We start from the raw sequence: 15,283 nt of genomic DNA, 5'->3' as shown, positions 1-15,283 counted from the left end.
CTTTATTTATTTATTTATTTATTTATTTATTTATTTATTTATTATGTATGCAATATTCTGTCTGTGTGTATGCCTGCAGGCCAGAAGAGGGCACCATACCCCGTTACAGGTGGTTGTGAGCCACCATGTGGTTGCTGGGAATTGAACTCAGAACCTTTGGAAGAGCAGGCAATGCTCTTAACCTCTGAGCCATCTCTCCAGCCCCCTTGGCTTTGCCTTTAAATAGCTCAGAAATTCAGGGCATCTTCTTCGCTTCCTTGGATCTTCCATAATAAGATTAAGGTCTATTAAAAAAAAATTGAGGGCTGAAGAGATGGCTCAGTGGTTAAGAGCACTGGTTGCTCTTCCAGAGGACCCCGGTTCAAGTCCTAGCACCCACATGGCAACTTCCAACTGTCTGTAATTCTAGTTCCAGAGGATTCGGCACCCTCATGCAGATATACATGCCGGCAAAACATAAAATAAATAAATCGTTAAAAAATGAATAAACAAAGCTGGGGGCCCTGGCAACACGTAGGAAACTAAGACAGAGCTGCCAGCTCAGAGAGAATTTGTCTCAACAAATACGGCAGCAAACTAAACAACACAGCTTATGTCTTTTGATCTTCCAGTGAGTGTAAATAAGTTGTATCTAAGCTAAAATTATCTATATCCTAGAGAAAAGAAGATGAAATAGTGTCTTAATGCCTCAGTGAAAAATTTTATGACCTATTTTTTGAAAATGTAATAGAATGAAATTAAGAAAATTATACTCTGTCTCTATATAAATATCTTATTTGCATATAAAGTTTTGTTAGAGACAGATTAATATTAACTACTTAACTCCTTGAATATTATCTCAGTATTTGCTGTATGTAGAGGAAGGAGTTACAATAGAACTTAATCTGCTTTTCATATAAAAGATTATTAAGGAAGAGTGTCTTTTTAACATTGACAACAAGTTTTCTGTTTCTTCCCAGACCCTGACTTCTTCAATTTCGTAATGTTTTTAAATGGGCAATAAATGAAATTTTAACAGTCCTCAGGAAGGCTTGTAGTTAGAAAGATAAAAACACACATACATGCCTACATACACACATACAACTTCAAAATTACACTTTTTATAATTTACAGTAATGGCTTGATGATGTCATCAAATATTAAATATTTGCATTTCAAAGAACTATTTGAAATGTGGTGTAGTCGGCATTCTTAAAAGATATTAGTGATTTCTGTAGTTGATTTAATTTTTTTCATGTATGTTATTGAGTGACTATTAATTCAGTATTTTAAATACAGCAAATACATTTCTTTGGAACTATTCCTTGTAAAAAACAGATAAGTTGTATCTAGTGCAGAATCTATCTGATGGTGGCTAGTCAAGAAATACTAGTTGTGGCTGTATATAGTAATGCTTGTCTTTAATCCTAGCACTTGGAGGTAGCCTCAGGGTAGAGGCAGGCAGATCTCTGTGAGCTTAAGGCCAGCCTGAGCTACACTAGGCCAGCCAGGGTTACACAGGGAGACTGTCTTGAAGCAAAAATAAACAAAAAAGGAATACTAGTTGTATTATTTAGTTTTCTGTTGCTCTGCTCAAACACCACCACCACAGCAACTTCTAGAAGGGTGAGTTGATTTGGGCTTACAATTCTGGAGTGATGATGGGTCCATTGTGGTAGAGAAGCATGCCAGTAAGTGGCAGGCATGCCGGCAGGAGCCAGGAAGCAGAGAGGCCACCACAGACTCTACAGCAAATGTGGAGCGGGAGGCAGAGAGAACTGGAAGAAGGAGAGGCTATATTATATACTCAGAGCTCCCCAAGCAGCGGAGTTCCTCTAGCAAGGCCCCACCTTCTCAACAGCGCCACCAACTGGGCACTAAGGGTTCAAACGCCGGAGCTTATGGGGCCAGTTTCATTCAAACCACCACATCAGCTGCCTTCCATAAGTCCCTAAGTTTGAAGAAGGACTCCTAGCAATAGAAAAAGAGACAAATACCTCCTGCAGTTTTAGCTTCTCTTGTATGAACCCTTCCTTTTCTATCGAGGGGTCCTCCCTGTGTTCTTGACTGGAGATGCCCACTGAATGGCCTTTTCTCATTATTTGTGGCCTGAAGTTCTGGTGCCTGAGGTTTGGGGCCAGCTTTCAACTTCCCATCTATCCAAGCCTGGATACTAACAGATATTAAAGGTCTGTGGAAGACATGTGACTAAGTAGCTGTTGAAGATATGTAAAATGCATGACATTTGGGGCATTCAGTCCAGTGGTGCTGGCTTCTTTTTGGCCTGAAGTGAGTAGAGTATTCTAGATTTAAATGTTTTTGTTGTTGTTGTTTGTTTGTTTGTTTTGTTTTTTTGTATTTGTTTTTGTTTTATTTTGAGATAGGGTCTTCCTGTGTAGCCCAGACTGTCCTGAAACTCACCATATAAACCAGGCTGGCCTTGAACTCAGAGATCTGCCTGCCTTGGCCTCCTGGATTAAACACCTGCACCACCACACTGAAACCCAGTCTTTCTTATCTATAGTGTCTTTTTTTTTTTTTTTTAATCTATTAGCTGCTTTCCTGACTTATGTAATTGCAGAAGTCACCGGCGTGGAGAGTTACCTGTCTCTCTCATCCGTCGTCTTCTCTGAGTTTCCTGTTGTGCTAAATAGGGATACTATCTGTTCAGATGCCCAAGCCGGAAGCTTTTTTCCTGACCATCTCCTCTGGTCTTGCTCATTGTTCTACTCGTTAGCATGGCAATGTGGATAAAATTCAGTCTTTCACATACATCTCTGCTGCCCCCATAAGTTGAACACCCCCGCAACACACACACACCTACACACACACACACACACACACACACACACACACACACACGGTAGAGGCAGGTGGATCTCTGTGAGTTCGAGGACAGCCTGGTCTACAGAGTAAGTTCCAGGACTGGCTCCATAGCTACTGGGAAACCCTGTCTCAAAAAACCAAAGGGGGAAAAAGATTCCCAGGAAAAGGGGCGCTCTTGGTGCTCTTGTCACTCTTCGCATTTCTTGCCAGCATCTCTCCTGTTTGTTTTCATAAGGCATGGCATGTCCACACCAGTTTGTCTCATGGTGCCTTGCTTTCCCCCGGGGGCCAAAGAGGAAAGTCTGCCTTTTATCGCCTTGCTTCTCTCTAGCCTTCCTTCCTGAAGTGTGTCTGACTATTAGAGTTTCAGTGTTTGTTCTGAACCTTCTCTCACCAGGAGAAAATGAAAGCTTATTCTGATTCAGGGTCATGACCTCACATTGTTGAACTTTGGGATGTTTAAATCACACTGCTAGAAGATTCTCTTGTATTTAAAATACTTTAAAAACAACTTTTCCTGGGGGCTGGAGAGATGGCTCCATGGTTTAGAGCACTTAGAAGTTTTGGGCCACTATTCTACCAACAGATCTTGCAGGCGGGAAAGTCACTCTTGTAGATCAAAGGGTTTGTAACTGTTTGGTGTTTATCTCTCTCCTTTGGTAGCATGAGGACTACCTTCCAGTACCATGAATACTTGTCCATAGGGGTGAAGGCTCTAGGTAGGCATCAGCTTAAATTCCCAGTATTCCGTGAGTTGGGTATGTGCTGTCTTCAGTATCAGGGCTTTACTGTCAGTGCGTGGAGAGCCAAGGCAACTCATAGAAGGAAGGGTTTCTTCGGGCTCACACTTCCAGAGGCACAAGAGTCCATCACCATCATAGCAGGAAACATGGTGGCAAGCTGGTAGCTCATGTCATAAACAGCAAACAGGAAGCAGTGAGGGCAAGCTCAAAATTGCATGAGTCTTTAAACTCTCAAAGCCCACTTCCAGGTGTACTTCCTGCGAAAAGGCAGACCGCGCCACCCACTGAGGACCAAGGATTCATTCAATGAGAAGGTCTCATTCTAACCACACTGGCTGCCTGAGCAGACTCTTGGAGACAGATAACCACAGGGCCATGTAAAGGGAAGGGTACCCCGGGCAAAGACAAAGCAAGCAGGAAGGTTGTAGGGCCCATTCATGCTGAGCCCCAGAGTGTTTGAGGAACAGCATAGTTTGAGCAAAGGTGAGTGAGGACCATGGGGAGAAAAGGAAGGGGAGCCCACGCGTGGGCACAGGCCTTGGCCACTGTGAATGCTCTCTCTCATTAGGGCCTGGAGCAGAACATTGTCAGCTGACTACAAGGACAAAGGTGACAGTAGGTTAGAGAGGAGGAGATGATGGGGGCCTGGACCCATACAGTAAGAAGGCAGATTTGGGGTAGATTCTGAAAGAAGAGCTAAGAAACTGGATGTGGGGTCTGTGGGCAGGAGGAAAGACGAGTTGAACTTGTATCTGTGTCAGACATCAGGGTACCCTGTCAAGACGGTGGGTTCTCTGCATCTGGAGTCGGGGCCAGGACTGGTGGGAAATAAGGTCATGTGAGCCCGTGTGTACCTGTAATATTTACATCTGTGGCTATGTTCGGTAAGACGCCAATGCCAAGAGCTGGAGCAGAAGACAAGTTGTGGAGCTACAGGAGAGGTAGGTAGCCAGCAGACCCTACGGCCACCAGAACTGACCCTCTCCCTCTGCCTTGCAGGTGTGACAATGTCCGCGTGTTTAAGCTGGGCCTCTTCTCCGGCCTCTGGTGGGCCCTCGCCCTCTTCTGCTGGATCAGTGACCGAGTCTTCTGTGAGCTGCTATCCTCTGTGCACTTCCCGTACCTGCACTGCGTGTGGTGAGCTCCTGCCCTGGGGTGGTGGCATTGACACTGGGTGTTCCCACTTGCTGCTGCTGGGCTGGGTGCTCCCGGCCAGGTGCACAGGTGGGCTCAAGGGAGGGGCGTAGAGCCAAGCATTCTCCTTTCTCCTGTCAGACATTTTAGAAACAAAGTAAGGTAAAGTGTGAAAATGGCTCCAGGGAGCTGGTTTAGCCAGGGCAATCTCCCCCCCCCCCGCCCCCCAACCTAATTGTTAGGCTGCTCGGCGGCGAGTTGGCAGCGTCTCCTGCAGTTCCTTAATGAGTACCAGGGAGCCTGAAAGGTGAGTCTGCAACCTGAGCCCCAAGGTCTGGATGGGGGGTGGGGGAGGGGGAGTTGGGGACCTAAGTGACGTGAGGACAGGACGGTCCCCAGTAGGAACCACGCCTTCAGGGCCCATGTGACCAATGAGAGCTTGGCTCTCTCAGGTCGTCTCGGGACAGTCTCACCTGTTCTTTTGTGCAGCTCCAGAGAGACTTGGGGACTGGAGTCTATTGTTGACCATCAGTCAGACCGTTTGATGATAAGGAGCTAGAGCATCTATGTTTTGGGGAGCCTGGGAATGAATCTAAAGGTCAAAGAAAAGAAAATGGAGGTTACCAAATTACACACAGACCCACACTGAGGAAGGGGGGGGAGGCAGTGGAGGAGTGGGGGTGGAGGGAGGAGTAGCTCAGTGGTAGAGTGCCTGCCTGGCATGCACCTGGGTTCAAACTCCAGTGAAAAAGGAGGAAGCAGGGATGTGGAGCTGCTTTCTTTCTAGCAGCTACTTCAGCTCCAAACCCAGGACAAGGCAGAGTCTCTGTCTCTCCTCATGACTGCTAAATATGAAAGGTGGCAGGGAACAATGGTTGTCGAATGTCCTGGTAGATTAGGAGCATCCAGGCAAAGTGCAATAGTGCATCCGTGTCTAGAGTCATCTTCACAGGGGACATACTGAGTCCAGTGTGATCTGGGGATGGTGGCTCACACCTGCCCTCCGTCTTCAGGGGGGACATACTGAGCCCAGTGTGATCTGGGGATGGTGGCTCACACCTGCCTTCCGTCTTCAGGGGGGACATACTGAGTCCAGTGTGATCTGGGGATGGTGGCTCACACCTGCCTTCCGTCTTCAGGGGGGACATACTGAGTCAAGTGTGATCTGGGGATGGTGGCTCACACCTGCCTTCTGTCTTCAGAGGGGACATACTGAGTCAAGTGTGATCTGGGGATGGTGGCTCACACCTACCCTCTGTCTTCAGAGGATACATACAGATCCCTGTGTGATCTGGGGATGGTGGCTCACACCTGCCTTCCCAGCAGCTGACAGGCTGAGGCAGGAAATTTGCCACAAGATCCAGGTTAGTATGGACTACATAAGGAAGTCCATTACATACACAGAGTTGTGTGTGTGTGTGTATGTGTGTGTGTGCACATGCACACATGCACACTTATGCACAAAATTCCACAAAAGAGTTCTTTTTTCTCCTTCATGCTAATGAAAAATGAGGGAAAAAAAAGAAATGAACCACCAGGCATGGTGGCACACACCTTTAATATTCAGGAGTAGAGTCAGCAGCATCTGTGAATTCAAAGCCAGCTGGGCCTACATAGCGCCAATATGGGCTGACTACATCCACATAAAACTCGAGAGAGCTTTAAAAAGGAATTCTAGACACACACCCATAAAAAAGAGAGTTTAGGACAGCTTCTTGGGAGCCTAATGTTTGCAGAGTAAGAGTTTGTTTCCACTAAACCATCTCCCGAGCTCGTGTCATTTCTAATATTAGAAACTTTTGTAAATAATCTGTAAAAACATCTATATTGAGTCTAATCTTTATAGGTTAAATTACAAGATGGCAACACACTTTTTTTTTTTTCCTTTAAACTAAGGACTTGGGCCGGGGATGTGATTTAATGGGTACAGTGCTTGCCTAGTATAAACAAAGTCCTGGATTTGATTCCCAGCACCACATAAACTGAGAATAATGGTACAGGGTCAAAATCTTAATAGTCGGCTATTGAAATAAGAGCGGCGGGGCTGCGTCCCCAACACCCCAGCCGCTTGGCTAGCTCACGCCCGAAATAACACACAAACTGTATTCATTTAAAGAACTGCTTGGCCCATGAACTCTAGCCCTTACAGGCTAATTCTCGCACCTGGTCTAGCCCATTTCTAATGATGTGTCTAATAAAGGTGCGCTTACCGGGAAGATTCTAGCCTACATCCATCTTCATCGCGTGTGCCTCAGAGAGCAGAGCTATCGCGTCTACCCGGGAGAGCTGAGCATGGCGTCTCTGCTCCAGCAGAGCTGTCGGGTCTCTCCGGGAGCAGAGCAGAGTCTGACCTCACTTCCTCTTCCGCCCAGAATTCTATTCTGTTTACTCCTCCCATCTATGTTCTAAGCTGAGGCCAAGCAGTTGGTTTATTATAACTTAACCAATGAAATCAACAGATTGATATATGACACTCCCACATCAGTCGGCAGACTGAGGCAGGAGGATTACAAGCAAGTGCAGCTTGGGTTACAGAGTGAGACTTTTTTTTATTTTATCTATCTTTTTTCTTTCTTTCTTTTCTTTCCTTTTGGTTTTGGTTTTCCAAGACAGGATTTCTCTGGATGGAAGTGACAGCCGGGGAGGCGGGTGGCCCAGGGAGATGCAGGTGTCTGCAACCGCACGGTCTGAGCCTATGCCAGGCTCACCGCTCTCCTCTTTTGCAGGCACATCTTCATCTGTCTTGCCGCATACCTGGGCTGCGTGTGCTTCGCCTACTTCGACGCTGCCTCAGAGATACCCGAGCAAGGTCCAGTCATCAGATTCTGGCCCAGTGAGAAATGGGCCTTTATCGGTATCCCCTACGTGTCCCTCCTGTGTGCCCGCAAGAAGTCGCCAGTCAAGATCACATGATGGCAAGGCAGTGGCTGGCTTCTCGACTTATTTCTCTTCGTGCACTGGGCTTCATTTGCTGGCAAAACTAGCCACGGGGGTTGAAGAATCGGTGTGGGTGTGTCTGTTTAAAATTCTGTTCCTCTGGACCACTGTGCCTGGGGAGGAGGTCCATCTCTTCCCTAAGATGGGGGATGCAGGGCTCAGGGAGAGTAGGTGTGTCTTATTCAGCATCCTTTCTAGGCATGGGGGCTTGCTTGCCTGTCCATTTTGGCGGTGGCAGAGCAGTTCTTTGGGAGACCCAGGGCAACTTCTTGCTGGACAAGGTGGCTTGCTTGGCAGTACACAGGAGTCAGCTTCTCTGGTTTACAAGACTTTCGGGTTTTGTGATGGAAGGTGCCAGAGCTTTTCACTGTCCTTTAACAAAACCAAGTGGACAGAACACACAGTGGGCCTGTGACTGAGGGGACAGGCTTGTCACTTGCGCCTCTCAGCCTTCGCAGGTTTTCCATGAGCTGTGGGTCCTTCAACCACTACCTCGGCTGAGAGAGGGAGACTTGGTGTCAGAGGGCAAAGCAGTAACCCTCTGTGCCAAAACCTGCCCTCCGCTGTAAGCACATATTAAATATTGACACTGTTTCTGCTCTTCCTGAAGCTTAGTAGTCTTCCCTGGTGTGAAGACTCCACACACAGCCCTTCTGCTTACCCCTTGACCTCTGAGCACGCCAACAGCTCATTTCTGTCACTGAGGCAGCTCTGGTTTTGACTGTGGAGTGTGTGTGAAGCTTTGGGGGAAAGTTCTCCCTGGAAGCTTCCAGGATGTTGTCACCTCCAAGACTCTGACCCTGTTCCTCTGCTGCTTCCTGGGAACTTGGGCCTCCTGCTTTTGTTCTCACTTACCTGGTGCTAATCGGTTTCTCAGAGCACTTGTCTGTTTGTCCTTCTGTCTGTCACTACACCCTGATTAGCTGGTTGGGGGTCACAGGTAGGCAGGGGTCTTCAGGGCATGAGGTGGGATATCTCAGGGATGTTTGTAACTCAGGCACCTTCTCTTTTCTGACATTCCATTGTGGGGAGGCGGGGATCGGAGTCACGAGGCCACTGTTCCGAGCCATGAGCTCAGAAGCAGCTAGTTGGTTCTGGCACCTCAGGAACTTGTACCCTGGTTAGAATTTTCACAGGGTCTGTAATGGAAACTGAACTTAAGTTTTTACATGAATAGACTCCGTTTCGCTTTTGTGGCTTTGAAGTTTTACAAGTCACTTGTTAGGTTATTTCTTGTTTATAGGAACACATCTTTATGGAAGTAAGTTGTCTTTTATTAAATTTATAGCATTCCCTGCATCTCCCAGGCAGCAAACACACAAGTTATTTGATTGGGGGATTTCCAAGGCAGAAATATTTGGTTTTGAGTGTGTGTTTATGTGATCTTACTATATAGCTTAAAATATATTTAAAATGATTTTTGAGTTGAATGTTTGTGGCTACGTAGGGGTTCAGAATTGCTGCTGAGCACTTTGGTTTTTGAGTCTAGAAATTTTCAGAGGGCAAAATCAAGCCATCCTTGTTTCTGGCTTATCTTCCCGGGCACGTGGTCTGCTCTTATCTATTCTACCCTGCACAATTGAAGACACACCCAACTGCCTGACTCTGGAAGGGTTGGTTGGGGCTGGAGAGTTAGCTCAGCAGTTAAGAATACAGTGGGCAATGGTGGCACACACTTTTCATCCCAGCACTTGAGAGGCAGAGGTAGGCGGATCTCAGTGAGTCTGAGGCCAGCCTGGTCTACAAGGCGAGTTCTAGGACAGCCAGGGCTTTACACAAAGAAACTCTGTCTTGAAAAGAAAAGGAAAGGAAAGAAAAAAGAATTACATATTGCTTTCCCAGAGGACTCAGAATTAATTCCTTGCATACACATGAAGCTCATACCCTGTGACTCCGGTCCCCTGGGATCCATGCATACAGGCTGGCAAACATTTATGCACACAAAGTAATAACATGAATAAACTGGAAAGTTGGCTGTCGAGAGGGTTTCTAGACACAAGGTTTAATTTGTCCCGAGGGCGCTGCCGTGGCAGTGGTGTGGTCCTCAAAGTCAGGGAAGACTCATTCCTTTTCACCAGGGAGAACTTACTGCCGACACCACTAGAAATGGGGGTCCAACACTGATGGAAATGCTTGAACATGATTGGGTGAAAGGAAACAAGTGCCTGACTCAGGGGGCAACTTCTCCACGTATGTGCCGCCAGGTCTGGCTTGGGATGGGGTGTGTTTTTTCTTTCTTTCTCGTCTGTCTGTGACAGAGCTTTCTCCTCTGTCTCAGGCTGGCTTCAATCTCATTATGTAGCCCAGGCTGGCCTCAAATTGATGATGAGCCCCCAGATGCAGCCTCTCAAGCGCTAGGCGTGATTATAGGAGTGAACGACATCATAAACGGAGATCTATAGCTCGCTAGCAAGGGACTAGACATGTATGAATCTGAGTTTGAGCTGGGCTTTGGGCATCGTTCATATTTACGTTAAAGCTCCATGTGTTGAGAAGAAATTGGGATGCTATAGAAAAGCAGCAGCAGAAAAAAAAATTACCCACGCCACTATTGCCTTAGAGCATCCCTTGCCAATGTTTGCCTTCTGGGAGTGTTTCCTTCCTGTCCTTTCTGTCCTATGACAGCTATAATTAGATGTCAGTTAGACAATGTATCCTCGAATGGAGTACAGATGCCAGCATTTTCACGGAGAGTTGGCGCGGAGTACACTCGAGCTGGCTTCCTCTGGAAGGCTGATTGCTGGACTCTGAGCTCACTGCTGGAACTGCCTTTTCCATGAAGCCTGACTGGAGCGGCCCCGGAGACACGGACTGATTTCAGCTTTCAATGCAACACTTCACGTTTGGATCCCCGTGTCATGGTAAACGGCTGTTAAAGATGCAACTTCATGGACTGTCATGTTTAAGAGTGGTAAAGACAGGCTGAGGCCACTGAGTCCAGAATCTTCTCCCTCCCTGATGGGTAGGGTCATGACCACCGTCACTAGCATGGGTATCAGGGTATTCTGTCCCAAATCTGCCTCCCATCTCAGGACATAGAAAGCCAAGTGTCACCAAGTGATCATCTCTGTCCATGATTTTACAGTTTTGATCCATGGTTGATTCTTAGGAGGAGAGCTCCTCTCTCTAGTGCCCCGTGATGCCAAAGCCAGCTCTTCAGTGGAGCTCTTAATGTCTGTATCCATTTGTAACGTGATCCATGCGGGGGAAGTGGGGGTCTCTCTGGTGAAAAGTGCCTAAAACAGTCATTGCAGGTCAACAGTGTTGTGTTGAAGGACAAATCTAGATGGTTGGGTTTCTCAGGCGACTAAAACCTCCTTCAGAAGTCGTTTCCTTCTGACCCCACTCTGAGCCAGCACTGGGATTTGAACCTTCCCTGGTTCTTCCCTCAGGTCTGATGACTATCTCTGGGGTCCAGGCAAGGACTGGAGCTTGGCCTGCCAAGCCCTCTATCCCAGTTCCTTTCTCTAGCTGAGCTTGGATTCCTCCTAACCAGGGCTTGACCTAGGTGCTGTTGGTCCCAATGGCCAAGGACGCATCTCTGGCCAGAGTGGGATTCTCATTAGATTTTATAGACATTATTCTCCCACAGTCTCTTAAGTCACTCCAAAGGGCTTGTATCTTTTCTTACAATCAAATCAGATCAAAAACTATTTTATAACCACAATATGTAATCCAAGTAAATAGAGTATTTTCCGATATCATACTGTGTTTTATACTTTTATGTAGGGTGTGCTGTATGTGGGTGGTATGTACTCTGGCTGAGGTGACATTAACCATTGCTCCGGGGGAATTTATAGACCTTTTGCACTTTATGCTTGTGTGTGAGAGAGAACTCTGATGACCACTGTTAATATTAAAGCCATTAACTGGCACTTCCTGTGAATAAATATGTATATGTATCTATTTCTGAGATGACTTCTTTCTTTAAACATTTTTATTATTATCTATGTGTGTATGTGTATATGTATGATGTGTGTATGAATCTACGTGTCTCACACGTAGAGACGAGTCTCTTCTTCTGCCTTCATGCGGGTTCCAGGAGTCAAACTCAGGTTGCCAGGCTTGGGTGACGAATGCCTTTCTTTACCCTCTGAGCCATCCTGTTAACCCGTTTGTTTGCTTGTTCTCCCCCACTCCCATGTCCCATGTTTAGACAGAATCTCATGAAGCCCAGGCTGGTCTTGAACTTACATACATATAGTTGAGGTTGACCCTGAACTGCTGATCCTCCTGCCTCTGCCTCCCAATGGGGCTACAGGGTGGTAGTTTGAATGAGAATGGTCTCCATAGGCACACACGTTTGAACATTTGGTTCCCAGTTGGTGGAACTGTCTGGGAAGGAGAAGGAAGTATGGCCTTGTTGGAGGGGAGCTATTGTGGAAAGATTTAGGATTACAAACAAACAAAAACAAAAAACACCTTCTACTATTCTTAGTCCACTCTCTCTGTCTCCTGCTTATGGATCAAGGAGTGAGCTCTCCGCTGCCACCAGGCCTTTGCTCTATCACCATGGATTATAAGTCTCTGAAACTGTAGGCCCAAAATGCATGCTTTTTAAAAATAAGTTTCTGAGTGGTGGTGGCGCACACCTTTAATCCCAGCACTCGGGAGGCAGAGGCAGGCGGATCTCTGTGAGTTCGAGACCAGCCTACAAGAGCTAGTGCCAGGACAGGCTCCAAAACCACAGAGAAACCCTGTCTCGAAAAACAAAAAAACAAAAAATAAAAATAAATAAATAAAAAATAAAAATAAGTTTCCTTGGTCTTGGTCAGCAATAGAGAAGTAAGATAGCCACGTGTGGATCTTCAAAATAATTTCCAAAGTGTCTGTAATGAAAATGAACTCTATCCCTCCCTTCCATGAGACAGGATCTCATATTGTAGCCTAGGTTGGCCTGGAACACTCTGTAGCCCAGGCTGACCTCAAACTCATAGCAACCACTATGCCTGAGATTCCTGAACGCTTGGATTACAGGCAGGAGTCACCACCACAAGCAAGCATGAAGCTCATGGATTGCAGAGCACAGTATCTTTGCCTGGTGAGAGGTCTGGGCATCTGTGACCACACACGCTTCAAAGAAGCATCTAGTTCGTTGCTGATTTCTTCCAAGCTGTGAAACCAACACAGCACCATGTTCTCAGCACAGAGTACCAGACAATTCTGCGACATGTCATGTGGCATCTTACTCAGATGACAGCTCGCTGGTGCTGCCTTCCAGGCAGTCACGGGAGGCCATATCTTGTGACATTTCCAGTCAGTGACTGGTGGCAGCAACTGCATCTACCTCCTTACAGTTATAACTTCCTGTGACGGTCATTTCAGTGTCTCCAGGGTTAAATAAGGTGACCAGAGAGCAAGGGCCAGAATTACCAAAGGTCCTCACAGTGGGCTCTTTAGACTTTTCTCTGACAGTCCTGGAACCTTGTGATGTCTGATGAAGTTGGATCTTCTCTTTAGGGTCGTGTCCCTGCCTGTGATTTTTCTGGGGAATGGTGTCCCTAGGATCCATTCCCCTTGATAAAGAACTCCCTCTATGGCAAGACTAAGCAAGGATCTGAATCCTTTCTGGTTCTCAGATTGGTCCGTTGATCCCGAAAATAGGACCCCCAGTCTCTTTTGAGTCTGGGAAGTGGGGACAGAGGCTGGGTAAGAGGCTGAGTGGGGGGGGGGCAGAGGCTGGGGAAGAGGCTGAGTAGGGGGGAGCAGAAGCTGGGGAAGGGGGTTCTATGTACAGGAAACAGTACAGAGTGTATCCCTGGATATCCTTGCAACCTGCTTGTATGAGTCCGACTGAAGGAGACAGAAATTCTACAGGCTTCCCCGCCCTCTGTTTTAAAGATCAGAGTTGGGGTCCAACTCCTTTTTAAGACAAACATTTTAAGTGGTGCTCAGGGTGTAACCCAGGGCCTTGTATGTGCTTGGGGTGTAACCCGGGGCCTTGAATGTGCCAGAGGCATAACCCAGGGTCTTGTATGTGTTAGGGGTGTAACCCAGGGCCTTGTATGTGCTCAAGGTGTAACCCAGGGACTTGTATGAGCTAGGGGTGTAACCCAGGCCAGTTGGGGATGCAATAGCATGCCTATAATCCTTCTACCTGGGAGGCATAGGCAGAAGAATCACTGCAAATTTTAGACTAGTCAGGGCTACTTAGTGAGACCTTTTCTGGAAGGAGGAGGAGGAGGAGGAGGAGGGAAGAAGAAGGAGGAAGAAGAGGAGGAGGAGGAGGATAAAAAAAGAATCAAGAGAAAAAGAAAAAGAAAAGGATTAAGACTCAAAGATATGCATTACATTAAGGTGCCAATATGGGGGGACTGGTAAGAGGGCTCAATGATTAAATGCACCTGCTGTCAAGCCTGCTGACCAAAGTTCAATCCCCAGGATCCATGTAGGAAAGAAAGAAAAAAAGAAAGAAAGGAAGGAAGGAAGGAAAGAAGGAAGGAAGGAAGGAAGGAAGGAAGGAAGGAAGGAGGAAGGGAGAGAGGGCAGAAGGAAGGAAAGAAAGGAATAGGAAAAAAGCAAGATGGTATAATGGTATTTGCTATTCTGTGAACAAAACAATTGAGCATAGCTACTGGACCAGAAACCAATGGAGTAGTCGCGCCACCTTGTGACAATATATGGTATTGCCACCAGTGGTGCCAACTTGTCTCCAAACAGTCTCAAAAGTCTGATAAATTTGGAAGCTTTTTCAGGGTACATGTATGTTGCCTTGGGTTTTTTCAACCATCTCTCGGCCTTCACTCCCTCTTCTCTCCCCTTAACAATTCATGTTTCATGGCCTAAGGTGTTGGATATTGCTAGAATTTAAAAAATAAAGGAAATTCACCTCTGTACGAAAAACCAACTTAATACAGATGTGGTCTAAAGGAAGTTTTTGTCCATCTGTCTGCCTGTCATCTATCCATGAGTCTATCTACCTATCTGACATGATCTGTGTAGGTCACTCTGGCCTTAAACTCAATATTTATGTAAATTCCAGGATGACCTGGTTTCCTGATCCTCCTGCCCCCTTTTTCCAAGGCAGGATTACATGTGTCAATCACCTGGTTTATTGAGAGGTCTATTTGTTGTTGCTTATGTGTTTTATAGGATTTATTTACTTTCTGTGTTTGTTCTGCCCAAATGTGTGCCCAGTGCCTTCAGGGGCTGGACGAGGGTGTCAGATCGCCAGAAACTCCCATGTGGGTGCTGGGAATGGAACCCTGTCCTTTCTCTGTAAGGACACCTAGTGCTCTTAACTGTGGCTGCAGCCCCTATATGGAGGGCTTTTTTTAGTTTGTTTGTTTGTTTTGCTTTTTAATCCTCTGGGATCAACAGCCCCATTTATACAAGATAAGCACAAGATTAAAACACCAGCACCCGTACAGTTGAGACTGAATGATGCTTGTTTACCAGTACAGGGAGGGTGTGGTGGCGCACACCTTTAATCACAGCACGTGGGAGTCAGAGGCAGTGGGAGCTCTGTGAGTTCAAGGCCACTAGTCTACACAACCAAGGCTACATAGAAAAATCCTGTTTCAAAACGAACACACAACAAACAAATCCCAAATAAATAAATAGGTAGATATACAAATAAATAAAAATAAAAAAGAATCTTCCAGAAATGTGCAGTTCTATCTTTGCCTTCTCATGATTGTGGATGTTCTTTGCTGGGAAACAGC

At 46.4% G+C, this 15,283-nt stretch overlaps 1 protein-coding gene and 1 long non-coding RNA gene across 2 annotated transcripts in view; one reads left to right on the top strand and one right to left on the bottom strand.

The window, feature by feature from the left end:
- The window catches only part of Acer2 (alkaline ceramidase 2), a 48,453-nt gene extending 36,928 nt beyond the window's left edge, over window positions 1–11,525 (top strand). The window contains exons 5-6 of the mRNA XM_050157377.1: window positions 4,548–4,685; window positions 7,409–11,525. Of these exons, the coding sequence (XP_050013334.1) occupies window positions 4,548–4,685; window positions 7,409–7,595 (325 nt within the window). The 3' untranslated portion in view covers window positions 7,596–11,525. The remainder of the gene's footprint in view (window positions 1–4,547; window positions 4,686–7,408) is intronic.
- LOC126510702 (uncharacterized) lies at window positions 5,723–6,709 on the bottom strand. The gene is made up of 3 exons (XR_007594468.1): window positions 5,994–6,709; window positions 5,868–5,930; window positions 5,723–5,804 (listed from the first exon to the last, which is right to left on the bottom strand). It is a non-coding gene; the product is annotated as an uncharacterized lncRNA (long non-coding RNA).
- Window positions 11,526–15,283: the final 3,758 nt, after the last annotated feature.

This window comes from Alexandromys fortis, unplaced genomic scaffold, assembly GCF_014885135.2.
Source record: "Alexandromys fortis isolate MF-2015 unplaced genomic scaffold, M_Fortis_MF-2015_v1.1 scaffold_64, whole genome shotgun sequence".
Classification (NCBI taxonomy): domain Eukaryota; kingdom Metazoa; phylum Chordata; class Mammalia; order Rodentia; family Cricetidae; genus Alexandromys; species Alexandromys fortis.
This window is presented reverse-complemented; position numbering and strand designations above follow the sequence as displayed.